Consider the following 21447-nt stretch of genomic DNA (forward strand, 5'->3'; position numbering starts at 1 on the left):
TCATCCTCAATCAGCTGTTCCATCAAGAAGGACCGGGCTCTGCAGATTGCATGACCAATATACAGAAATTTCTCTAATGGATCTTAGGCCCGATTTTAATTAGAAATCATATTTTTTTTCACGGAATATGTAAAAATTCCTTGCTGATGCAGTGAGATCATTGTCCAAGTGAATAAAAAGGTAAGAAAATAAATATAGCGATGTAGCATGTCTTTGACAGACCTTGAGGACAGGGGCCAGACACTGCCTTCCTATTTGATCCATAAAGAGGATGCTATGGAAGATAATCTACTCAAGTGCATATTGGGGGAGAGTACGGAGAGTACATACACATAGCTACTAAACAGATCTACATGACCCCCATATGCACCTTAGGGTGGGTAAACTTCTTGATTTGTTTGGAAGATGTCATTCTCTTTGTTTTTTAATTTTAAATGAACCACGAGAACTAATAATTCCTGACCATACACATGACATAAGATAATCAGACCTTTTCTGAATAGTGTCCAACACAAACCTGGATCTAGTAAATTCAATGCAGTCATTTGTGAAATGGAGAATTTACCTAATCAGCCCCCATCATTTACTAGAATGATGGAATGGATGTAAAACAGTCACACACACAGGCTGGTTACACACTTAGCAGATCCATGCAGAATGTCACACAGCTCACGGATCGTTACGTTTTTGTTACATCTGGAGAAGCGCTTGTTCACTTAAAGAAGGAAAACATACACAAACAAGGTAGTTCTAGAAAAAAGGAGGAAGTCGCCTTTACTTGTGTGCAAGACAAACAGAATTGAGAAATCTCAACATTCCTGGTGAATGTAAACATACAAAACATAAAAGGGAAAAAAAAATAAACATGCGCAGATGCAAGCATTGTTGGATTTTTAATTACCATTGGAAATGTTACCACATTAATCACACAATGTAACAAGTGGAAAGTGTTAATTACAGAATGAAATAAGAAGCACATGCCAGTTAGCTTAGATGTTCTATTCAAACTGTTTAGTTGTTGAAAAAAAACAAACAAAAAAAAACTAAATAGGAAAGGTTTCACATAACACGTAAGGTCCAATCCATGTGTATTTTACGGCCAAGGTTGGATGCTAGGAACATGAATCTGCATGTTATACTGCAGGGAATAAAGTGAGGATATAGCAGCAGAATTTATTATACAACACGTGTCAAACTCTGTCCCCCGTGGAGCATAATATGCCTGAGTATTAGGATTTCTCTAAAAAAAAATTGTTATAAAGTGTATGAGAACAAGCCGTCTGGTTTGTACAACCCTTAGAGGCTTACTAATAGACCCAGTAGATCGTGGGGGATTACATATTAAAGTCTCAAGACACAGACTTGTATCATGCTTTACTAGGTCTCTAACAGTCCACGTGGAACATTCAAGTCATTGAGTTTCATTGCTGTGAACGTTTAAAAGCAAGACAGCAGGGCGTTGTGTCCAAGCCTTTATTATCAGAATGGGATACAGCGACATTCTCAGCCCATATCCCCAACGATCCTTCCAGAAAGGAAACATTCCATATCATAATATGGAAACACAAGAACTGTTCCAGGCTGCACAGCGGCTCTACATTTGCTATAATGTAACGGGAGGGTACGAGTGTCCTCTCTCATAAGTACAGAACGATACACTTATAACATTGAAGGTGGAGTAAGCCCAAACATTATAAGCAAACGGTGGCCTTGCGTCCTCGAATAATCAGGGTTCATTCCCCATAAGGCACGTTAGGTGGTTTTTGTTGAAGATTGCAGTTGGGTGTAGCTGCTATTCCCACCCACAGCCCCTATAAAACACTAATGGCTTAGAATAGAGGGACAGCTAAATCATTTTACTTAGAGAGACTGGGATGGAAATCTAGTGTTAATCGCGCTGGTGTTATCCCCCTTCCACACTGTAAAAGTAAGCTCTCTAAAAAGTTATGCATTTAAATAATTGTTTCTATAAAAGAAGCATTAAAAGCTCCAGCTAGCACCATCACGTGTGGTACCGATACACTGGAGTGGTCCGAGACCCAAAAAATAAAAGCAGATTACTGCGAAATGTAAATATAATAAAAAAAAAAAAAAAAAAGGTCAATGCAAAAAAATAAATAAAAAAATAATATATATATATGTATATATATATATAAAGGCTGGTTACTAAAATAAATACAAATTAAAGCATTAAATAGAATTGTACTCATACCCAATAACATTTTGCCTCGAACGCTGCACTTAAAATAAGATGTAAACACAGTGCTACCGTTAGTCTCTACCGCCGCCGACCAAACTCATTAAGTAGCTGATAATTGTGTCATCTCCCGGTTAACAGCTGAGCCATCATTCCAAGTCACATCAAACTGTTAACGAGTAAGTCACATTTACACTTTATTATACTCTTTTAACCCATTCATTTACCAGCATGCATGTAAACAACTTCTAGAAACCAATAATGGAGGAGAGGGTAGCAAGCATTTCTACATCCACCTGCGATATTTCGCTTTTCCATGTTTTATCAGTTTCCCGTATGCCTCCACTTGCAGTAACCTACGATCCATGATTTAGCGCCCCTCTGACACGGCCAAACAACCTTTCCTTGAGCAAGCAGAATGTGAAGGAACGCTGCCCAGATGTTAAAAGAAACAAAATGTGCTGCGCTCAGTACTGGAATGATACTCCATGATAAAATATGAATTTATTACTAGAAAAAAAAAATAAAGAAGGCACAAAATAGAATAGTTGCTCAAGTAGAAGTTTTGTAAACAGAGGATCTGTTAAATCCAGATGTAAGAGTATAAAAAGGCAACAAAGTGTTACACGTGTTAATCAGAGTCTGATTGGAAGTATGCACCGTAATAATATACGTCGCGTGAACGTGATACTTAGCATTCCAGAACACAGGTACAACGGTAGTGTAGGGATAGATAATATAATTTAAATACAAATGTGCTATGCTGGAACTATATGGAACGAACGTACAGTTCCATGTTTCTGCATCACAGTATGCCAAAAGATATTTGTACGACTATTCGTGTACCAACGCCAATTATTGGCAACGGATTGTTTCTTCTGCAGGGGTGGATACGGCCCCAAGTTCAATAAACCATCCCCTAAATGGGGAGAATAAGTTCAGAGTCCCCACGGATGTCCTAAGCCGCGTCGTATTTGTGAAGAGCTTCCTCCAGTTTTTGTGTCACCTTCTGAAAGAAACCGATCTGTTGCTGTAAGAAATGCTGCATTTGCGACTTGAAGTCCCTCACTCGGATTTTGTGAAAGTGATGTATTTCCGCCAGGGTGGCGTAGGAAATAACGTTACAGCGTTCCTGGATGTCGCTAGCTTTCTGAAGCTCCATCTTGCCTTCTTCCACGTGCTTCTTACTCTCTCGGACTTTGGTCAGCGCCCCTGGAACGAAGCCAAAGAGGATGATACTTTAATAATACAGCACATAGAATAGAGCAAGCTAGGCATTGTATTCCCCAGACCAATTTATTTAAGAACGTAACAGCTTTTTCTACCTCAACGACCAGTTCAGGGTCATAACATTGAACTCCAGACCCCAAGGGGCCACAAACAAACAAGGATTTAGGCAAATGCTTCCTTTGCTATTTAATCAGTTCCAAGCGTTTTTGATTCCAGATATTGCGGTCTGGTTACATAACAACGCGGGCCTTCTAATATTTACCTGGAAATTCCAAGTATAAATAGAAATCACAGGCATACGAACGGTTTCCAAAAATCAAGACTAATAGTTTGAGTTTGCCCCTCGTTATTTGCACTAGTGGAGTACAATTCAAATGAGTAAAACTGTAAAAATGTGCTTCCAGCATACATACACACACACTATATGATAAATATAGATATCAGACACATTTTGGGCGAGCCAGACGCGTCCACAACGTAAAGATTCGTTAAAGGAGATGAAGGGTTATACCCGGCTCGGCCAGACTTGTTCACTCAATTAGTTATAGCAGGTAAATGGTATTCCGTACAGCAATAACACGGCCAATAAAAAAAAAATCTAATCACGCATTTGATCTAAAAACACTAATACCCGCATTTACATCACACTGCATAGTTTTCTATATTCAGCTTAAAGACATTAAAGTCTATTGAAAGCACAGCAACTCAAGCGTATATTTCCCTGCTTCTCCCATCAACATCAGACGGATCGCTCCCAAAACGGAAGCGAACAACCGACCCCAGATACACACACCTGCCTGGGGGACAGTAACTCAGATCAGGCAGGGGATATACAACCGTTATGATTAAATGCCAATGTATTCTCACATTTTTATGTTATGCTCCGATACAATCTATTGCAGCGTAGATTAAAACTGGATTATAGATTTCGCTCTCTGCTAAATCACCAACCGTGCATTAAATCATTAGCATTGAAACGAACGCCATAAAGACCATCTAAAGTGTTGCTTCACTTAACGCTGAACTGCGCGGCGATGGGGTCAGATTCACCATGAGTAAGCAGGGCCGTGTCCGAGAGGATATGAATAACTATGACGACCGCTGGTCTGTTAACATGGAATTTGCACTTCAGCAAAAAAAAGGAAGCACCACAACCACAAAATAGTTTGATTTTTGTGTTAATCAGCACCAGCGTAATAAAAACACAATACACAAATATGGTGTACATACACTGGGCTGGGGAGACGCACATAGATGAAATTTATAACCACCGAAAGACAATCATTCATATTTCTTTAATGGATGCATAATCGTAGCCTGTGGGCACGTGGGGTAAGACGGGGCATTGTAAGTCCCGCAGTAACACAAGAAAGCTGCGTTCATTCTGTATAATCAAACAAATGTAGTACTGGACATGTCTGAAGATACGTCACTTCCCCCAAATAGCGTTAGATAAAGCTACGTAATGATGTATACACACCCAAGTAACCAAAATATACATTTAGGAAAACCCCTTACGCATACAGCTCCAGGAGAAACATAAGTTCATGTTCTCGGAATTCAGTTACTTCAAGGACTCCAGGACAAAAAGTCCTGGTTAGTTAAGATAAAAATAACACCTCATGTTTAAAAGAAATCTCTCCAAAGCAGTAATGGAATTAAGAAACCAATAGCCCAAGTCATATAGGAAGTCTTAATAAATGACTTCAGTTATTCTAAAAGACGTGGGGGGGGGGGTGACGCTTGCCCCTCTATGTTGGGTCTTTATCTACATGGGACAGCACCTTGGACAGAACGCAAGTCTACAGTGATCTGGTCATACACCAGTATATATATATTATATATATATATATATATATATATAGTAGTTATTATGTAAGACACACTAGTATAGATGAATGGAAACAACCTTTCCAGCTACTGATTATGGGTTTAAGACCGAACTTGGGAAACTGCGATCCCTTTGGTGACCTACTACACACGAGGCCAACTGTTGAGACATTCTATTATAGATGTCCATGTGTGGCAAACAACTTTTTCACATACACAATACTATAAACTCATAATAAAAAAAAATAGAAGTTCCTCGGTAAGTGGAGAAATGACAATATAGCCATAAAACGTAACCGACTATCGAGGATGAACGATATACCGGGATATCCAGAGAATCCGCAGTGCTTTGTGTCCGCCGAGGACTGGGTTAGAAGCATTGGTTTAAAATACAAACTGATTTCTGTATGAAGCAGGAAAACGTAAATTTATCATCGCGTGTTCTTTGCTTGGGGTGACAGCACTGTATAACCCGGCAGCCACCGGCGGTGTGTTTGTCACGGCTGCTACAGCCACAATAAAGCACAGGCGTCATTACCAGGTGTCGGCCAAATACTAAGGCAGCTGTGTTTGCCGTAAACAGAGTGGATCGGCTCTTCTGTAATTATTTATTTCCTGTACAATGTCAACACAAATCTCTGGATATGCGGGAGTACAGTCATTAGACCCGCTACGCTGCCATCTTTAGAATGGCGAGGATGCTAGGCTGAAATTCTATTAGTCTAATGGAATCTGGTGTCAAAGATAGTATATACTCACCCCCACCCCCAAAATGGATTAAATATGAATCATGAAAAATGATCAAAGACTATTAAATGGTTAAAGAAGAACACCAAGATTCCTCCTCCTTCCCACAACATCCCAGCAACTGAACCCCAAGCAAACTGCTCCACATCTGCAAACGGTATCCAGACTGCACCAGGAGATCTCCATATTCATCTAGAACAGTTTTGTATAGTATTTTTCTGCTTCTGTGCAAAGTTAACCCTTTGGCTCTGGGTTTCCAGTACGGGCATTCTCTTACCGTTTTCATTTGGTATAGTTTGTCACATCCGTCTTCTCTTATATTTTTATTTTCTATTTTCTGCTCCACTAACCCCTTATCTCTTATATCTGCCCTCTTACCGCACCCTGTCCACTCCAATGGTATATTTAACAGTCTCTCTTACAGCCCTCATAAAGCCTGCAACACATTCCTCCATCGCCATTATCCTGCCCTCCCTCCTGTCTTATGATATAGAGACCGCTTATCCCCGGATCTATTCACACCTTAATCTCTTAACCAGTTGAGAGCACCGGCCCTTGGTGTCCCTTCTCTAGCCGCTGGTAGTCCAAACCTTCCCATTCTGTCTTTTCTCCACCTCTTTCTTTTACGTCTGCGGACATCTCTCATATTCCTGGCCCCCACGCATCCATCTACAGCACTCTCGCCATGTTTCTCTTGACCCCATTCCCTCTACATTGTAAACGTGCGAGCAGTGCCCTCGTTACCTAATGTTTCAGTTTGTCTGCCAGTTCTAGTTCTGTCAGACCCTTCAAATGTACATACATACATACATACATACATACATACATACATACATATTTAAGCGCTGTGTACACTGGCACCATATAAACCAAAGGCAATCATTACAGGTATGTTTGCTTCAGGGTTCAAGAAACCACCAGGTTGCCATGGTGACCAGAAATCCCTTCCTGGCACTCAGGACAAGGTGTACCACTGGCCAGGGCCGCCATCGGGACAATTTAGTTTATCATCTTATATTTTAACATGTTTACTTATTTATCAATTCGTAAACAGATCATTTGACAAATAGTTAATAGATCAATAGTTTGAGTTTATTTTCTATTACATATATTTTTTGCAATATCCATTAATCATCTCTAGAATAATAGAGACTTGGCGACCCCTGGTTTCCTTGCATTCATATTGTATGGAAGCACAGAAACCGGATGCAAGTTTAAGATTGCTACAGACCTCAGCAGTCCTCTACTTCATCGCATGCAACGTGTAAGGAAATAAGTGTGTGCTGTGTGGTTTCACAGACCGATTTCACCACGCACTTTAATGGCGGTGGGAGGATGAACACGAATATTGGTGAATATCTCTTCAGCATCAACTGTTCAGTACCCGCTGTTCTTTCAGTCCATACATCCCAAACATGCAGCATGTTTTATATAAATGTTATTTATGTGTTTTTAATGGTTTGGGGGCATATACACAGTTTCAGTGTAAGCAGTGCTCGGGATTCTTGTAACACAGGGATCTATTCACTAAATAGGGCAATGGAAAAAGTTTGCGTTCACTATGCACTATAAATGGGCCATTCCTGGCCTAGTTTAATCAGTAAGAAGATTTCCAAGTGCTCTTACTGCTTTAACTATGCAGGGGCAGCTAAGCGCTACTTGGAGCAGAAACATACGGAGGCTGGGCCTCACGTGGCTCCCCGCTTTATACACAGAATGTGGATAGCTTATACATATTTTTTACTGTAATCTGTAAACACCAAGGGTGCACAAAAACTGACAAAAACCTGTATTCATCTACAAATGTTTCCCAGCACAGAAGTTAATATACGTGGCAGCTGGGAATATCTATTTCTATATTATTTATACACCCAAGTAGGAGTTGAAAACAAGGTCACTGAGAACAGCAAAAGCTGTTAAACAGGTAGCTCAGTCATTTAGACAGACGGCGTGGAGCAGTCAGAGGTCTCTAATAAATATTATTGCGCTCTTACATTGTAAAAGCCAGGGGCTAATACACGGCTATAAACAAACCTACCACATAAATGTTTCATTCCTTCCCTGCGTGCCAATTGCCCTAAACACATACCCCGTGTGAGGATCTGGGAGCAGTTTCTGCATCCTTTATCCGTCACGCTAGACATTTCTCGCTGCCGTCTATCGCTCCATACAGACGAGGAAAGTGCAGAATCATTGCAAGCAGCGAGCTGTAATTACAGGGACCCGAGGGGACGTCTATCATTGCAGTCCTCTAACAATCATCATCCACACCTTAGAAAGTGTGAAATCTACTAATAGTCGTAGCAACATTTACAGGACCAGAACCCGGATATTAGATGGAAGACGAGGTCAGACTGAAAACTATGAAAGGCTTCTCCATGATGGAATGCAGGAATAAGGCCGCTCAAGTCACTATTCAGAGGGAAAAAGGCAACTGCCAAGGACTTTGTGACAAGATGCCCTTCTGATTTGGCAACAATGTGTTTTCAGTGTGATCATAAACAGTACTATTGCAATATTATTCCCCACACACAATACATTTAGCTTCGCTGTATACATGAAGTGCCCCCTATGCTGCATATCTAAGGAGATCGCTCACCTTCCCCTCCCCAACGCCGGAATAAACAGAGAGTGGGAACCTTCAAAACATGTTTGATCACAGCACCCATGAGTACATATATTCTATTCAGAAAAGAAGAAAAAAATACTTCTCTCACAATAACTATTACTCCAGAGCGTCTCAAACTGAAACTGCAGCTCCACTTCTCCAAGGAGGAATCTTCTATTTATACAGCGCCGGCAATTCACGCAGCACTTCTTACAGTCCGTACATTCAAAGGGGATGACAACGCTAGAACGAACAGACCAAGACGAGCCGATACATCGCACTTTATGGATTTTCAGTGTTTTTATATTTATAGTGCAAAGTGTGAAAATATGTCCAATTACCCTAGAAATAAACCCAACTGGTTGCCATGGTAAGACCACCACCTTTCAAACTTTTCACCAAAATCCCTTTTTCTACAGAATACAAACAATATGCAAATTTAAAATGTCGTTCCATATGGTTGACCTCGATACTTAATCTTTATTAACATATGTTGAATTCTGCCACCAACATGGACACATTAGCTTTCTGAACAGTAGCTCTCCTCTAATAGACACATCACAGTGGACACCGGCGAGAGAGAAAGCCCACGAGGCTCTCCAATAGTCTCAATAACCAACATACGTATCAAGAGCTAAATGTAAACATGAACCAGCTAATGGTGCCTCCTCCCATAAATGGCTAATCATGGATATTTTCCATACATTTACCTATATACATATATCAAAAGTACCCTCTCACCCCTGGTCTTCCTCAACCACGGGCCCTGGGGGTTTGAGGGTTCTGCATGGTATCTGTTCCTAGCTATATAAATAAATGTAATGCTGTCCCTGGAATCTGATGGAGCCACTCTCCCAGCCCTGAGCGATAGAGATATATCTATCCCATCTATCGGCTTTACTGAGACAAAACGCTGCTTGTTTTACGTAAAGAGTTAGTATGACTATCCTTGCGCCTGACCGGTCCCCCTTATGGGATCAAAACCCAAAATATTTTATCTTTTTTTCAGACCACAAACACAAGAAACCCCTGGTGTGTAAATCCTGCAGACTAACGACCAAACGCTTACATCATAAAAAAACACCACTGTTGCAGAACAGTAAATTATGCAAGACCATAACCGTAAAATAATCTGCTCCGTCCCTTCTGATTACACTAAAGACTGCAGAATAACCGGGTGCTTCATAGAAAAAGTGTGACTTTTACACAGCGCTCATCACACGTGGCAATAAACTTCTTACAATAATCAATGCTGCTCTTCCCACACACCGACATGGGGCATAATTAAGACTTTCACACATATCTCATATCATTTTGGGTAATCTACACATTATTTACATGGAACAATAGAAGAATTTTAAACTGTTCTACAGAAGAATAACCTCTAATTTCTAAGATGTTAGGTATGCATTAAGAAGGTACAGTTATAGAAGAATGAATATTAAATGAGCCTATAAGCACTTAAATATGCATTCTTCGAAAAAAGGAAAGAAAACCCATAAGAGAAAGCTGCAGCCCCTGTAACCACCAGTCGCAGGAAAGGGATGCCTTTGAAATTATTTGTAGCACATTAGGCAGAGGGGTCTAAACAAGACCCCTGCCCGGGGTGTTTGCCGAGCCAGCACCGGAGCTAACGGAGGGATGTATATGGATGCGGTGTGGAGGCAGAGGGGCAAACATATATGGAAGGCTACTGCAGCACCCTCCCCATGCATTTGCATGGGGAGAAAAATGTATATGTATATAATACATTTATATATAGAAAAATGTATATAATGGCTTGAAGGCAACTTTAAAACGACTGGTGCAAAGTTGTCACACTGCCACGGTAACCAATGCCTCCTGCTGACTGGCCCATTCCATTGGTTGCTATGGTTATAAGACTACTTTTGAATCACTTTACAAATAACCTCCATAAAGGGCAGAATTTGTTATAATGTGATGTGCTGATCCATCATCTGGCAATGAAATGATTACGGCGTATGCACAGGACGAGGTTTATTCAGTGGCTGTATGCAATGTGGCTTAATACAAAAAAGGTAACAATTACGATCTCCTGCATGGATCCAACATGAAAAAAACCCATTTATTTTTATTAAAGATTATTGCTTAATAAACGCAAGACATTTAGCAAAACTATTTACAAAAGGAAAAGCCGGGTAAGGCTTAAAGTCAATGTGAGTTTATTGCTGTAACAGGGGTATAAATCAGCGGAGGGGGGTGGGGGGGTGGAGATAAAAGTTACCCCAACAGGACCAGACCCACTCCACAATATGTATAAAGAGATATGCCGGTAAGCGGAATTACCAAATAACCAATAGATTGGCTCAACAAACGTAACCATCCCTTTCGGCTCGTATGATAATAAGAGCAATTCTCTAAAACAGACGATTCTGCACAGGCCAAACTCCTGTCCCCCCCATAAAAATTGAATATCTCTGTATGCATGAGTTACGACATCTTTAAATTGTACATTCTGTTTAGGTGACATTAGGGGTAGACCCTTCATGATCTTAAGGATATACAGTTTGCGCAATAGACTCTGTGCTAAACAGGCCAGTAAGAAAGGATGACTTATACCGGTCACAGTATATCAGTGTATTTCTGACACTCATCACGCCCTATTCTCTGTACGTTTGGCGCAGATACCCAGCACTGCATTTCTAAAGAAAGCTGCGGGTCACGCTTTAAATGTCTCGCTCTATATGTCTAGGACGTCACTTGGGACATCAAAATGTAAACTCACCAATACGGAAACTGAAAATCAAAACCACCAACAGTGAATTTAAAAATAGCCCCGTCTTCATATAGCACGGTCTCAAGCGGTTGGGTTTATACCAATTACGAGTAACTGCTTTTTAAAGAACTAGCTCCAAACCTAAATTTTTAGTGCACTTTTCGTTATTATATCATACAATATACACATATAATATATGTATGTTTTGTTTAGCACTTGGGCCCTCCCCTGCCTACATATTGGTGCCCGCGCCCGCTATTCAGGTTTTCTTTTTAAAAGATGGAAATCTTCCGAACAGAACCCTACTTGGAACCGAAAAGAGAAAAAAAAAAAATACATTGCAGGAGAGAAGAACAAATTTGCTACAACTTAAAAAAAATTGAACCACGTATTGTGTTTTAACTTGTGAACATCCTATCCCTAATCAAGCCTTATCGCTAAGCCAAAAAGAAAGACATTTGGTAGTCAACATTCTCACGGACCGCTACCAGTGCCCACATTCACCGAAACCCACAGAAATAGCACAGTCACTGGGCAAACCTGGCATAATTTCCATCAAAGGCACGAGAAACAAAATATTAAGTCATGTGACTCCATGAGGGGTAAGTAGCACTGTTACAAAACTTTGAGAGGAGGCTGGTGAGTCAAAGTACAGATCGACTTCCCGTAAGAAGGGGAAAAAAAGTCAAAATATTGAGCCTGTATATACCGTAGCTGTGAAAACCATATAGACCAATGATATACATTGCGTTCTACAGGCCACCAGTAGTACCTGGACACAGACGAGACAAGGAGTTTGAAAGAGCAGAAGAAAAAACATTAAATAAGAGCAGAAATAAGTTTCTTCGTTAAAATGTAGACTGTGTAGTAAAGTTAAGCGGTTATTCGAGCAAGGCATTCAAATTCTTGAGGAATGCAAAAAGGCCACTGGGAAGGGAGAGTGTCCTGTATGCCCAAAGCCTTTCAAAAATGTTCAAAGTGATGAAGAAGGGAAGCTCTAAGCCTAGCAATGACTTAATCGCAAGCGTTTGGATCACAGGGCATCTGTCCACAGCTTCCCCAACCTAATTTTAGCCATAAACCATGTGAAACTATTTTCCAGCGTTCACCTCCGCCTCCCAGCCAGCACGCTATGTGTATGTATGTGCATGCAATGAAACGGCAGGAGGCAAAACGACGTTGAAAAATTATCACGGAAGATAAAACCTTTTAGCATTTTAGGTTCTGTAGCTCATACCGAAATATCCTAATACGCAGGTACCACCGATGATTGCAGGTATCTTTATAGGATGGCCATCAACTCATTTCCTGGAGGCTTCCAACGCCTCCAAAAGGTCTTAAGATGATTTTAAAGGCATTACACCCATGGCCTACTTTTGATATTTTAAAAGCAGCCTCATAATTATTGTTCTTATCTAAATGACTCACTGCTCTGTCCAGTAAGAAGCTATAAGTCATGTCTTAAAAGGGACTTTTACAGTTAAATACAGAGTGATGAAGCAATATAACCAGCTACAACTGTGAGAGGAACATGTGGCATATTTTTACTGCTGTAAGAAGAGTTAAAATGAATGATGCATCAGAGACCAGCCTAGCAGACAAGACCTGATGTTCTGAACACACACTGCCTGCTAAACACATTTACTTTCCCTTTAACCCCCCCTCCAGAAAACTCAGTTACCTCTCTGGACATGGATGATGTCTGGGAAGTTGGCCAGGTGGCCCTGGTAGACTGCCAGCAGGTCCATAATGGGATCCAGATCCTGACGTGGCTGCTCAGCAAACATTTCTCCAATGGCATCATAAGCATCTCCAGTGAAGGCCATGGCCCGATTGAGTCCAGCTGAGAAGGCTTGCTGGTCTATCTCAAAAGCCTGTCCCAAACCCTTGAAGGCCATACCAACCTTCTGGTACTCCTTCTTGAACCCAGAGGCTTGCTTACGGGCAAATTCCCCAGCTGTCTGGTTCAGATGGAGGACACCTTCATCCATCCTCTTGGCGAACGACTTGAAAGAGTCCAGTTTGGCTTCCACATCATGAGGGTCCAGAACAACTGCCCCTGGGGGGGTGCTGAGGGTCAGAAAGAAGTTGGCTCCCACCATCTCGTCCTTCTCGCACTTTCTCTTGCCCTGTTTCCAAGCCTTCTCGTCCGTGCAGGTCAGGAAGTGCTGGAAGGCGTCACACCGGGACAGCACCGGGTGGCTGCACATATGGTCCATCCACCACACCAAGCCCTTCCTGCGCTTGGAGATGAAGTCCTCCTCGAAACGCCCGGTAGCCTGCTTTTCTGGGATGCGGGGCACCGAAATCACCGGGAACTTCTCCAGCAGGCGGGCGTACAGCCAGTCGAAGTGCTTGTACCGGCGGTAGACCTGCAGGCCGGTGTGGTTGGGCAGCAGGCGGTAGGAGATGTAGCTCTTCATGCCCTTGAACTTGGTCTGCTTGGTGGGCTCGTCAATGGTGCAGCCGAACGGGTAGGGGTTCTCCTGCCACTCGGGACCGTGAGGGCCCTGCACCACGCACAGCTTGTCCCCATCCCGGACAAAACCGGCCGCCTCCCCCAGCACAAACGCTTCACCGCCGGTTTTCACGAAGGCAGAGAATCTGTTGAGATTGCGGCTGACTGTGGCCGAGCCCTTGCCCGCCTGAGAGGAGGCCAATGACGCGCTGGTGGCGTAGGAACCCGGGGGCAGCTCGGAGCGAGTGGACATTCGGTACCTGGAGCTGCCGGCGCCGTCGTAGTCATGGAAACCGCCATAGTATCCAGGAGTCGGGACCCCTCCGGGCTCATCGGCCGCCGTCGAGCTGCTGTCGTCCCATTCATCGTCCCAGTCGTCGTCGCTGGGCTGGCTGGTCTGGTAGCTGAGTGAGGTCGGTCGGGGCTGTAGGGCACCCCCGGGGTAAGAGAAGCCCAGCGGGGGTGCAGCAGAGCTCTGCTGGAAGGTGTCCGCTCCCCGGTAAGGCTGGCCGTGGGACTGAGTCTCGTAGCCTCCAGTGGGGAGGTTGGCGTAGCGGTTATCCACGGGAGGAGGGGGCGGAGGAGGGGGGCTGTTAGGCTCAGTGTGGATCACTTCCACGTAGGAGGCCGGGAAAAGACCTCTTTCCCCCCGGCTGTTGACTCCTTCCAGCCAGCCCTCGATGTCCTGCTCGCTGCACAGAGTCAGCTGCTCGGCCTCCCGCAGGGACACCTCCCCCGGGTTCTCCGCTCGGAAGTCATAGAGGGCGCGGGCCGTCAGAGCCATAGTGAGCGCGGGGAGAGCAAACACCCCAGACAGGCTCCAGGCGAAGCCTCTATGGCACGGATCATCTAATGGTAGCGGCTAGTTCCGATCCTGCGAAAGGACCGTGTGACGTCATCTGGTCATGTGACCTCCCGTGGTCACATGGTCCTGAGGAGCGTTTCAAACTTTGATACGTGTACCCCCCCTAGGGGCATTTGTGCTGCGTGTGTGAGTGGTACTTTAATACAGAAAGAGCCCCTTCCTCGCCGCCCCTGGTCTACCACCTTCTTCTCCTGTGGTTCCCCAACTAGTCCCATCTGGACTATCCTCCTGTTTCTGCCCCTCCCTCTCCCAGTATCACAGTTCTGGCCATGCCTGTCATAAATACCTGTCCTTCTTTATGGACCTCTATTTAATCTGTGACTCTTCTCCCTCTCGCTGCCTCACTGTCCCCCCTGGTTGGTCCTTCTGATGGACCCAGTGCCCCTGGTTGGTCCTTCTGATGGACCCAGTTCCCCTGGTTGATCCTTCTGATGGACCCAGTTCCCCTGGTTGATCCTTCTGATGGACCCAGTGCCCCTGGTTGGTCCTTCTGATGGACCCAGTGCCCCTGGTTGGTCCTTCTGATGGACCCAGTTCCCCTGGTTGATCCTTCTGATGGACCCAGTGCCTCTGTTTCATCCTTCTGATGGACCCAGTGCCTCTGTTTCATCCTTCTGATGGACCCAGTGCCCCTGGTTGGTCCTTCTGATGGACCCAGTGCCCCTGGTTGGTCCTTCTGATGGACCCAGTGCCACTGGTTGGTCCTTCTGATGGACCCAGTGCCTCTGGTTGATCCTTCTGATGGACCCAGTGCCCCTGGTTGGTCCTTCTGATGGACCCAGTGCCTCTGGTTGATCCTTCTGATGGACCCAGTGCCTCTGGTTGATCCCTCTAATGGACCCAGTGGCTCGGTGCCTCTGACTTAAATCCTTCTTCCAGATATCCCCTAAAGCTGTTAGCTTTTCTTGGACTGATATTCTCTGAGGACGCAGATAGAGGAGCTTTATATAAGAGCTTTAAATGTTTGGTGGGTATGACCAAGTGAGCTACATCGCTAAACGCCTCAATGTGTTCGTAAACATGGGACTCGTCTCTCCACGACTTTGATGGTGGACATAAATAGAACTATTTAAGAGATACTCTGCTAAAGGCTGCAGAAGGTTGCATTAAACTTGTTAGTAAGACTAAAAGGAAACCACTGCGGTACTCAGGAGAAGAAGCTAACTTTTAGGAACTATAAACAGACTCAAAATGAGGAAGATGGGAGCAAAAATACAGCTAAGTTTACGGAGGCAAAAAGCATTAATAGACGCTCAAAAACTAAAATATAAGCGAGAAATTAGAAAAGAAGGGAATTATATTAACGTGGATAAAGATCTAGCTGACTGTTTCAATAAATCCAAGAGGTTCTGACACCTTACAGATCTCACCTAGAGTATTGGGGACAGTTCTGGAGACCCCCATCTACAGAATGATATTGACACATTGGAGAGAGTTCAGAGGGGACCTACAAAAATGTGCGTAGTTTGCAGGAGAGAAATTATCAGGAAAGTGAGAGGAGATGTAATAGAAACATTCAAATACTTAAAGGGATTTAACAATGTACAGGAGGGAAGATTATTTGAAAGCAGGACAAATGTTAGAACAAGAGGTCATAATCTAAAACTAATCTAAAATCTAAAGAGATTTAGATGTAAGGAAGTTCTATATTGAGAGAGTAGTAGATTAATGGAACAGTCTTCCAGCAGAAGTGGTGGAGGCTAATATAGCATGGGTCACCCATACAGCTATCCTCACTATGGGCAAAATGGTTCTTAGCTGCTGTCAAATTCATTCATGTTTCATTAAAATTGTGTATATATTAAAAACATTTTTCTGAATGCCGTAATTATTTAAAGTAACTATTAACAGGTCAAAGTCACATAGATGGTCACACTTAATTCATGCTTTATTAAAAATAACTTTTGAACGCTGCTGGGAGTTTTCCTTTTTATGAGTTCTGATGTTTGTGAACCCTCTTAATTAGAAATGGGCAGAAATTCTGACTTTCTTTCCATAGGTTGATTTTTGTCCTATGGGAGTATTTGTGAAAATACTTTTCAGAAAGCCATCCAGAGGAACATGGCGTTTGTGGACGCAGGGCAGACTCGTCTCCGTCAGCAGAGAGTAGGGCTATTAAAGCATTGACTGTTCTTGGATCAACTCGTCTCACACCAACCATTGGCAGGATAACATTCCCACTGAAATCAAATATATAGATATACTACACACACACACACACACACACATATATATTATACAGTATATAAATATACTATATAGAATGCGTCTTATATAGTGCTGAATGGATATCTCACTGCCGAGCATTAGATGCATTTGCCAAAATCCTTCACATGCAAGGCCCATACAGACAGAATTCCTCTATGCATTTTAATTCATAAAAGTCAATAACAAGGTAACACTCCAGCCTCCATATACACGTTCATGCAAAATCATGGTGCAAAATCTCTATCACGTAAGTGCTATGTTTTATTTTTTTGTTTTAGTAGAATTTACGTTGTGCACACAGGGTTAAGTTTACTCACAGAGCACTTTAATATGCATTCTTCTATGGTATGGATGTCAGGGATGTTAGACCGTCCCTTAACATGTTAGTGTGTTCCCAGCTGATTCATACAGTGACACCTAGTGTCTTTCAGCTGAAAAAAACATTAAATTAATACATGAAAAGAATTGCTAAAGGGGAGCTCCCGTCACTTTGTTGGTGTCCTATGGAATATACAGTATATGCCCAAAAGTATGTGGACACCTGAAGATCGCACCTATGTGAGCTTGTTGGACATCACATCCCAAAACCATGGGCATTAGTATGTATTTGCCCCTTTCCCCACTTATGGCTATAACAGCCTCCACTCTTCCAAGAAGGATTTCAACAAGATTTTGGAGTGTATCTGTGAGCGTTTGTGTCCATTCAGCCAAAGGAGCATTTGTGAGGTCAGGCACTGATGTTGGACAAGAAGGCCTTTCGCAATTGGAGTTTCAATCCCAAAGGTGTTCAATGGGGTTAACACCAAGCCTCTGGGCTGGCCAGTCAAACCATTTCTTTATGGAGCTTGGTTGCAGCATCAACATCACCCTTCACTGGAACTAAGCGGCCCCAACCCTGAAAAACAGCCCCAGACCATTATCCCTCTTTGACCGAACTTTATGGTAGGCACTATGGATTCCGATAGGTAGAGTTCTCCTGGCATCCGCTAAACACAGATTCGTCCATCAGACTCCCACATAGTGTAGTGTAACTCATCACTCCAGAGAACACGCTTCCACTGCTCCAGAGTCCAGTGGCGGTGTGCTTTACACCACTCCAGCCGACGCTTGGCATTGTGCATAGTGATCTACGGCTTGTGTGCACCACCTCAAGGGGCATTTGCATATTTGTATAATACAATACTGCATGCAAGGAACCTAGACTAATAAAGCCAAGTCCAAGAGCCATCATTTTAAAATAAAAGCAAAAAACTTGGCAGTTCTGCCATTTGTTTCTTCTGAAGATGAATCATATAAAAAGCAGATCACCCATTATTGTAGATAATTGCTTATCATGGGCGAATTTCAACAGCCAAAATCCCATCATGACAGAAGACAGCAAACAAGTCCTTCGTCCGAATTCCAGTGGGTAACTTGTATGACCTTGTAAAACTTCTTGAGATGAACCCATGTTCGTCCATTCTCCGTCCATGCTCTCCTTTGATTATGAGCCATCCTTCAAAGATCTGAATTATTATGTCTTCTGGCCGGAATTGGACCACATCCAGCAAAATCTTAAATTCGTCTTGCACTTTTGCTTGGTTTTCTGCTTTTATAGCAGGCTTTTCAGAGCACGGTGGGCCTGGAAGTGCATATAGAGAATGATCCAGAACACAATCATCCAGGTCTCTAGTCACAAACGCCTCCTGATAACGTACAGGACTTTCCACCCAGAGCCGAATTCCCACTCCTTCCATGTTGTGAAGCTCGGAGGTCTGTGTTTGTTCTGGTCTCTGTGAAATTAAAAATAAACTCACTTTAGCTCTTTGGCCGGATTATATACTGTTGCACGCTGCTATATTTGTCCTGGCTAATCCCTTGTCTTGTTCAGCTCTGTTACTTTCCCATTTGGATCAGGATTGATAACATTTAGAAAACAAATAGAATTTTGTTATTATTATTTTAACGAAGGGCTGCTTTAATATTGAGATAAAGCATTAGGTTGATTGTGGTTCTGAACTTTGGATGTTTTCCCCTATACCGGTGATTTTATCATAGTCAAACAATTCTGTTATCAGTTTTTCAATGTGCCAATTTAAACTTTTATTTGTCTGGGGTTCGCTGGCATTATGTCATAGTGTTTGACCTTTATACTGGCAGATAAAGTTTCCATTCAGTCATCCACCACTGGCTTGGAGCCGTGCACACCCAGTAGCGTAGTGTAAAATACAATAAGAATTAAAGTAATTGTGTCAAATAATCAGTACATTATTACATTATGCGTATGTATTATTAAAATATGAAAATTATATTATTTGCTTATTTGGTTGAAGCACATAATAACATAGCATTTGATGGCAGATAAGAACTATTCTGCCCATCTAGTCTGCTGAGTTTCCTGGCACTTTAATCAGTTCTTGGTCTCTTCTTAGATTCAGGATAAGCATTTGGCTGCCCCATGCATGTTTAAATTCTTTTACTCTATTAACCTCTAACACTTCTGCTGGGAAGCTGTTAAACATATAAATCACCCCCTGAGTGTCCTTATATTACATCTAAGCCTCTGACCCTCTAGTTCCAGATTTTTCGAATGAATAGTGACATAAAGTCACAATTTTATTAAAGACAGGAGGCGAGTATTATGCTTTACTTTCTTTACTACTCCCAATAGCAGCAAAAATGGAGTAAACTTTTTTAAAACATATATAAAGAGAAAAAAAACGTATCAAGTACATATACATGCAGGGCCGGCCTTTGGGGTGTGCGACCTGTTCAACCGCACAGGGCGCCACACTCCAGGGCGACACCGCCGCGGGGTCCGACGCCACCGTAGCGTACCGCTGCCGCCAGCAGCGTACCTAGCGGGGGGGCGGTTCGCACCGGGTGCCGCTCATCAGAGACGGACAGTAATGTCTGCCGCTGGAGGAGCAGGCTCGCAAGGGAGCGGTATCGGATGTCTTTAACAGACCTCCGGCTCCCTTGAGTGATTTTAAGCCGGTTTTACACTTACCTCTAATCCTACGGTTCAACGAATCCTCCGATCGGGTTCCAAGCTTCACTGAAGGCAGTGACCCCGGCACGTCAATGAATGAACGGAATCCGGAAGTAATTGTCCAGCTGACGTCAGACGCCACAACACGGAAGACAAGTAGATGGCGCCAAACATTTAAAAGGACCTTCACTACAGAGAAAATACTACTCCTGATGAAGCCTTATACGGCGAAACGCGTTGAGTGACTTTTCAAGGACTTTTTATGATATAATTTTATTTTACCAGTACTTTTATTTGTATCACCACTTTTTATGTTATTTTAAAATACTTTTTAAAGCTGCAGCTGATATGGATCCAGCTGGCTGCTAATTAAGAATAAATATATTTTTTATATACCTTATATGTGAATAGTGGTTGGTTTTTAGACACCACACACACATTGGTATCTCATCATTGGACTCTTCAAAGCAGAAGGATATACAGACGCGACCAGATCACCACCAGAAATTACGGGCATCTTGACGTATTTAAGTGTAAGTATATTTCTACTTGTTGCGTATTTAGCGGCATTTACACAACACACTATTGGATTCTTTTCTGGTTTGTCTTCTCGGTTTATATCCCGGCATATGGACCCCAAGGCCCTCTCTATGACGCACTGAACTCCATCAATACATTATGAGTGGGAAATCTGCGATACGCAGGGCATAACACACTGTTTTACTTCTACACTATATATTTTTTCTTTGTTTTATTTTTCATTGAATGGAACACACGAGCGCCCCCTAGTGGACTTTTTGCTGTATTACTTCAACACCCGGAGAGTGTTGCTTAAGGGTTGCAGCTGTGGTTCCAGATACACCAGGAAGTCATTAAGGTTGATTATTCCTACCATTCACTATCTTATTCCCTATACTGGTTTTTCTCACTTTTTTCACGCATATCTTTCTATTTTCTCCACGAGACCTCCAGTTATAGTGGAATAGATACACTATAGTTAGGTACTTCCATCACACAAAATTCATATGATGGATTCATTCCTCACATTAAGAGAAGAAAGAAATAGAAAATTAGATAATATTTTCTCACAAGAACACAAGGACACTATCCCAGACACTAATCTCTTTATCAATCTAGAAAGACTTATGGAAAAAGAGATCAAAAGGTGGTGGGAAATCACGTTTATTGAGCAATATATTAAAAATAGAACTATACCTAGAGGCTTGAGGATCCAAAAAACTCCAGCCTTTGGTCAGGACGACCAAGAGTTTATGCGCAAATGGCACGACACGTTAGACGAGTGTTCTTACAAATTAATGGAACTTATTGTAACACAACAAAAAGAACAATTAAAACGTATAGAGCAAGACATACACACACTTGAAAACGATATAAGAACTAAAATTGACCCAAACAATGTCAAGTCCCATAAAGCCAACATAGAAAGAAAACTTAATAAAATAGAAGAAGAGATTATCTATAACAAAAAGAGAAAGTTCTTCAGAGATAAGAGCGACATGCTGAATGGAATTCACCCACCTAGGATCACTAATAATCAACACCATTTGCCCCATAGGCACCAACGGGGGAGACCAA

General features: G+C 42.6%; 2 protein-coding genes across 2 annotated transcripts; both read right to left on the reverse strand.

Moving 5' to 3' along the window:
• Window positions 1-3155: 3155 nt before the first annotated feature.
• On the reverse strand, window positions 3156-14591 carry LOC149278790 (sorting nexin-18-like). Its single transcript, XM_089501742.1, has 2 exons — window positions 13031-14591; window positions 3156-3409 (listed from the first exon to the last, which is right to left on the reverse strand). The coding sequence occupies exons 1-2, from the start codon at window positions 14589-14591 to the stop codon at window positions 3156-3158; spliced, it is 1815 nt and encodes a 604-aa protein (XP_089357868.1).
• Window positions 14592-18211: 3620 nt separating this feature from the next.
• LOC149278791 (heat shock protein beta-3-like) lies at window positions 18212-18616 on the reverse strand. Its single transcript, XM_089501721.1, has one exon. It carries the CDS (start codon window positions 18614-18616, stop codon window positions 18212-18214), a length of 405 nt encoding a protein of 134 aa, XP_089357847.1.
• Between the last annotated feature and the right edge of the window lie 2831 nt (window positions 18617-21447).

Source organism: Sceloporus occidentalis, unplaced genomic scaffold (assembly GCF_023333645.1).
Source record: "Sceloporus occidentalis isolate IW3139 unplaced genomic scaffold, rSceOcc1.0.p SCAF_180, whole genome shotgun sequence".
Classification (NCBI taxonomy): Eukaryota; Metazoa; Chordata; class Lepidosauria; order Squamata; family Phrynosomatidae; genus Sceloporus; species Sceloporus occidentalis.

What these genes read in the sequence shown, in the direction of transcription:
- LOC149278791 (XM_089501721.1), bottom strand. Translation starts at nt 18,616, where the DNA reads ATGGAAGGAGTGGGAATTCGGCTCTGGGTGGAAAGTCCTGTACGTTAT.
- LOC149278790 (XM_089501742.1), bottom strand. Translation starts at nt 14,591, where the DNA reads ATGGCTCTGACGGCCCGCGCCCTCTATGACTTCCGAGCGGAGAACCCG. An exon ending in CATCATCCATGTCCAGAGAG is followed by an intron (nt 3,410 to 13,030) that starts GTAACTGAGTTT and finishes GCTTCGTTCCAG; the next exon opens with GGGCGCTGACCAAAGTCCGA.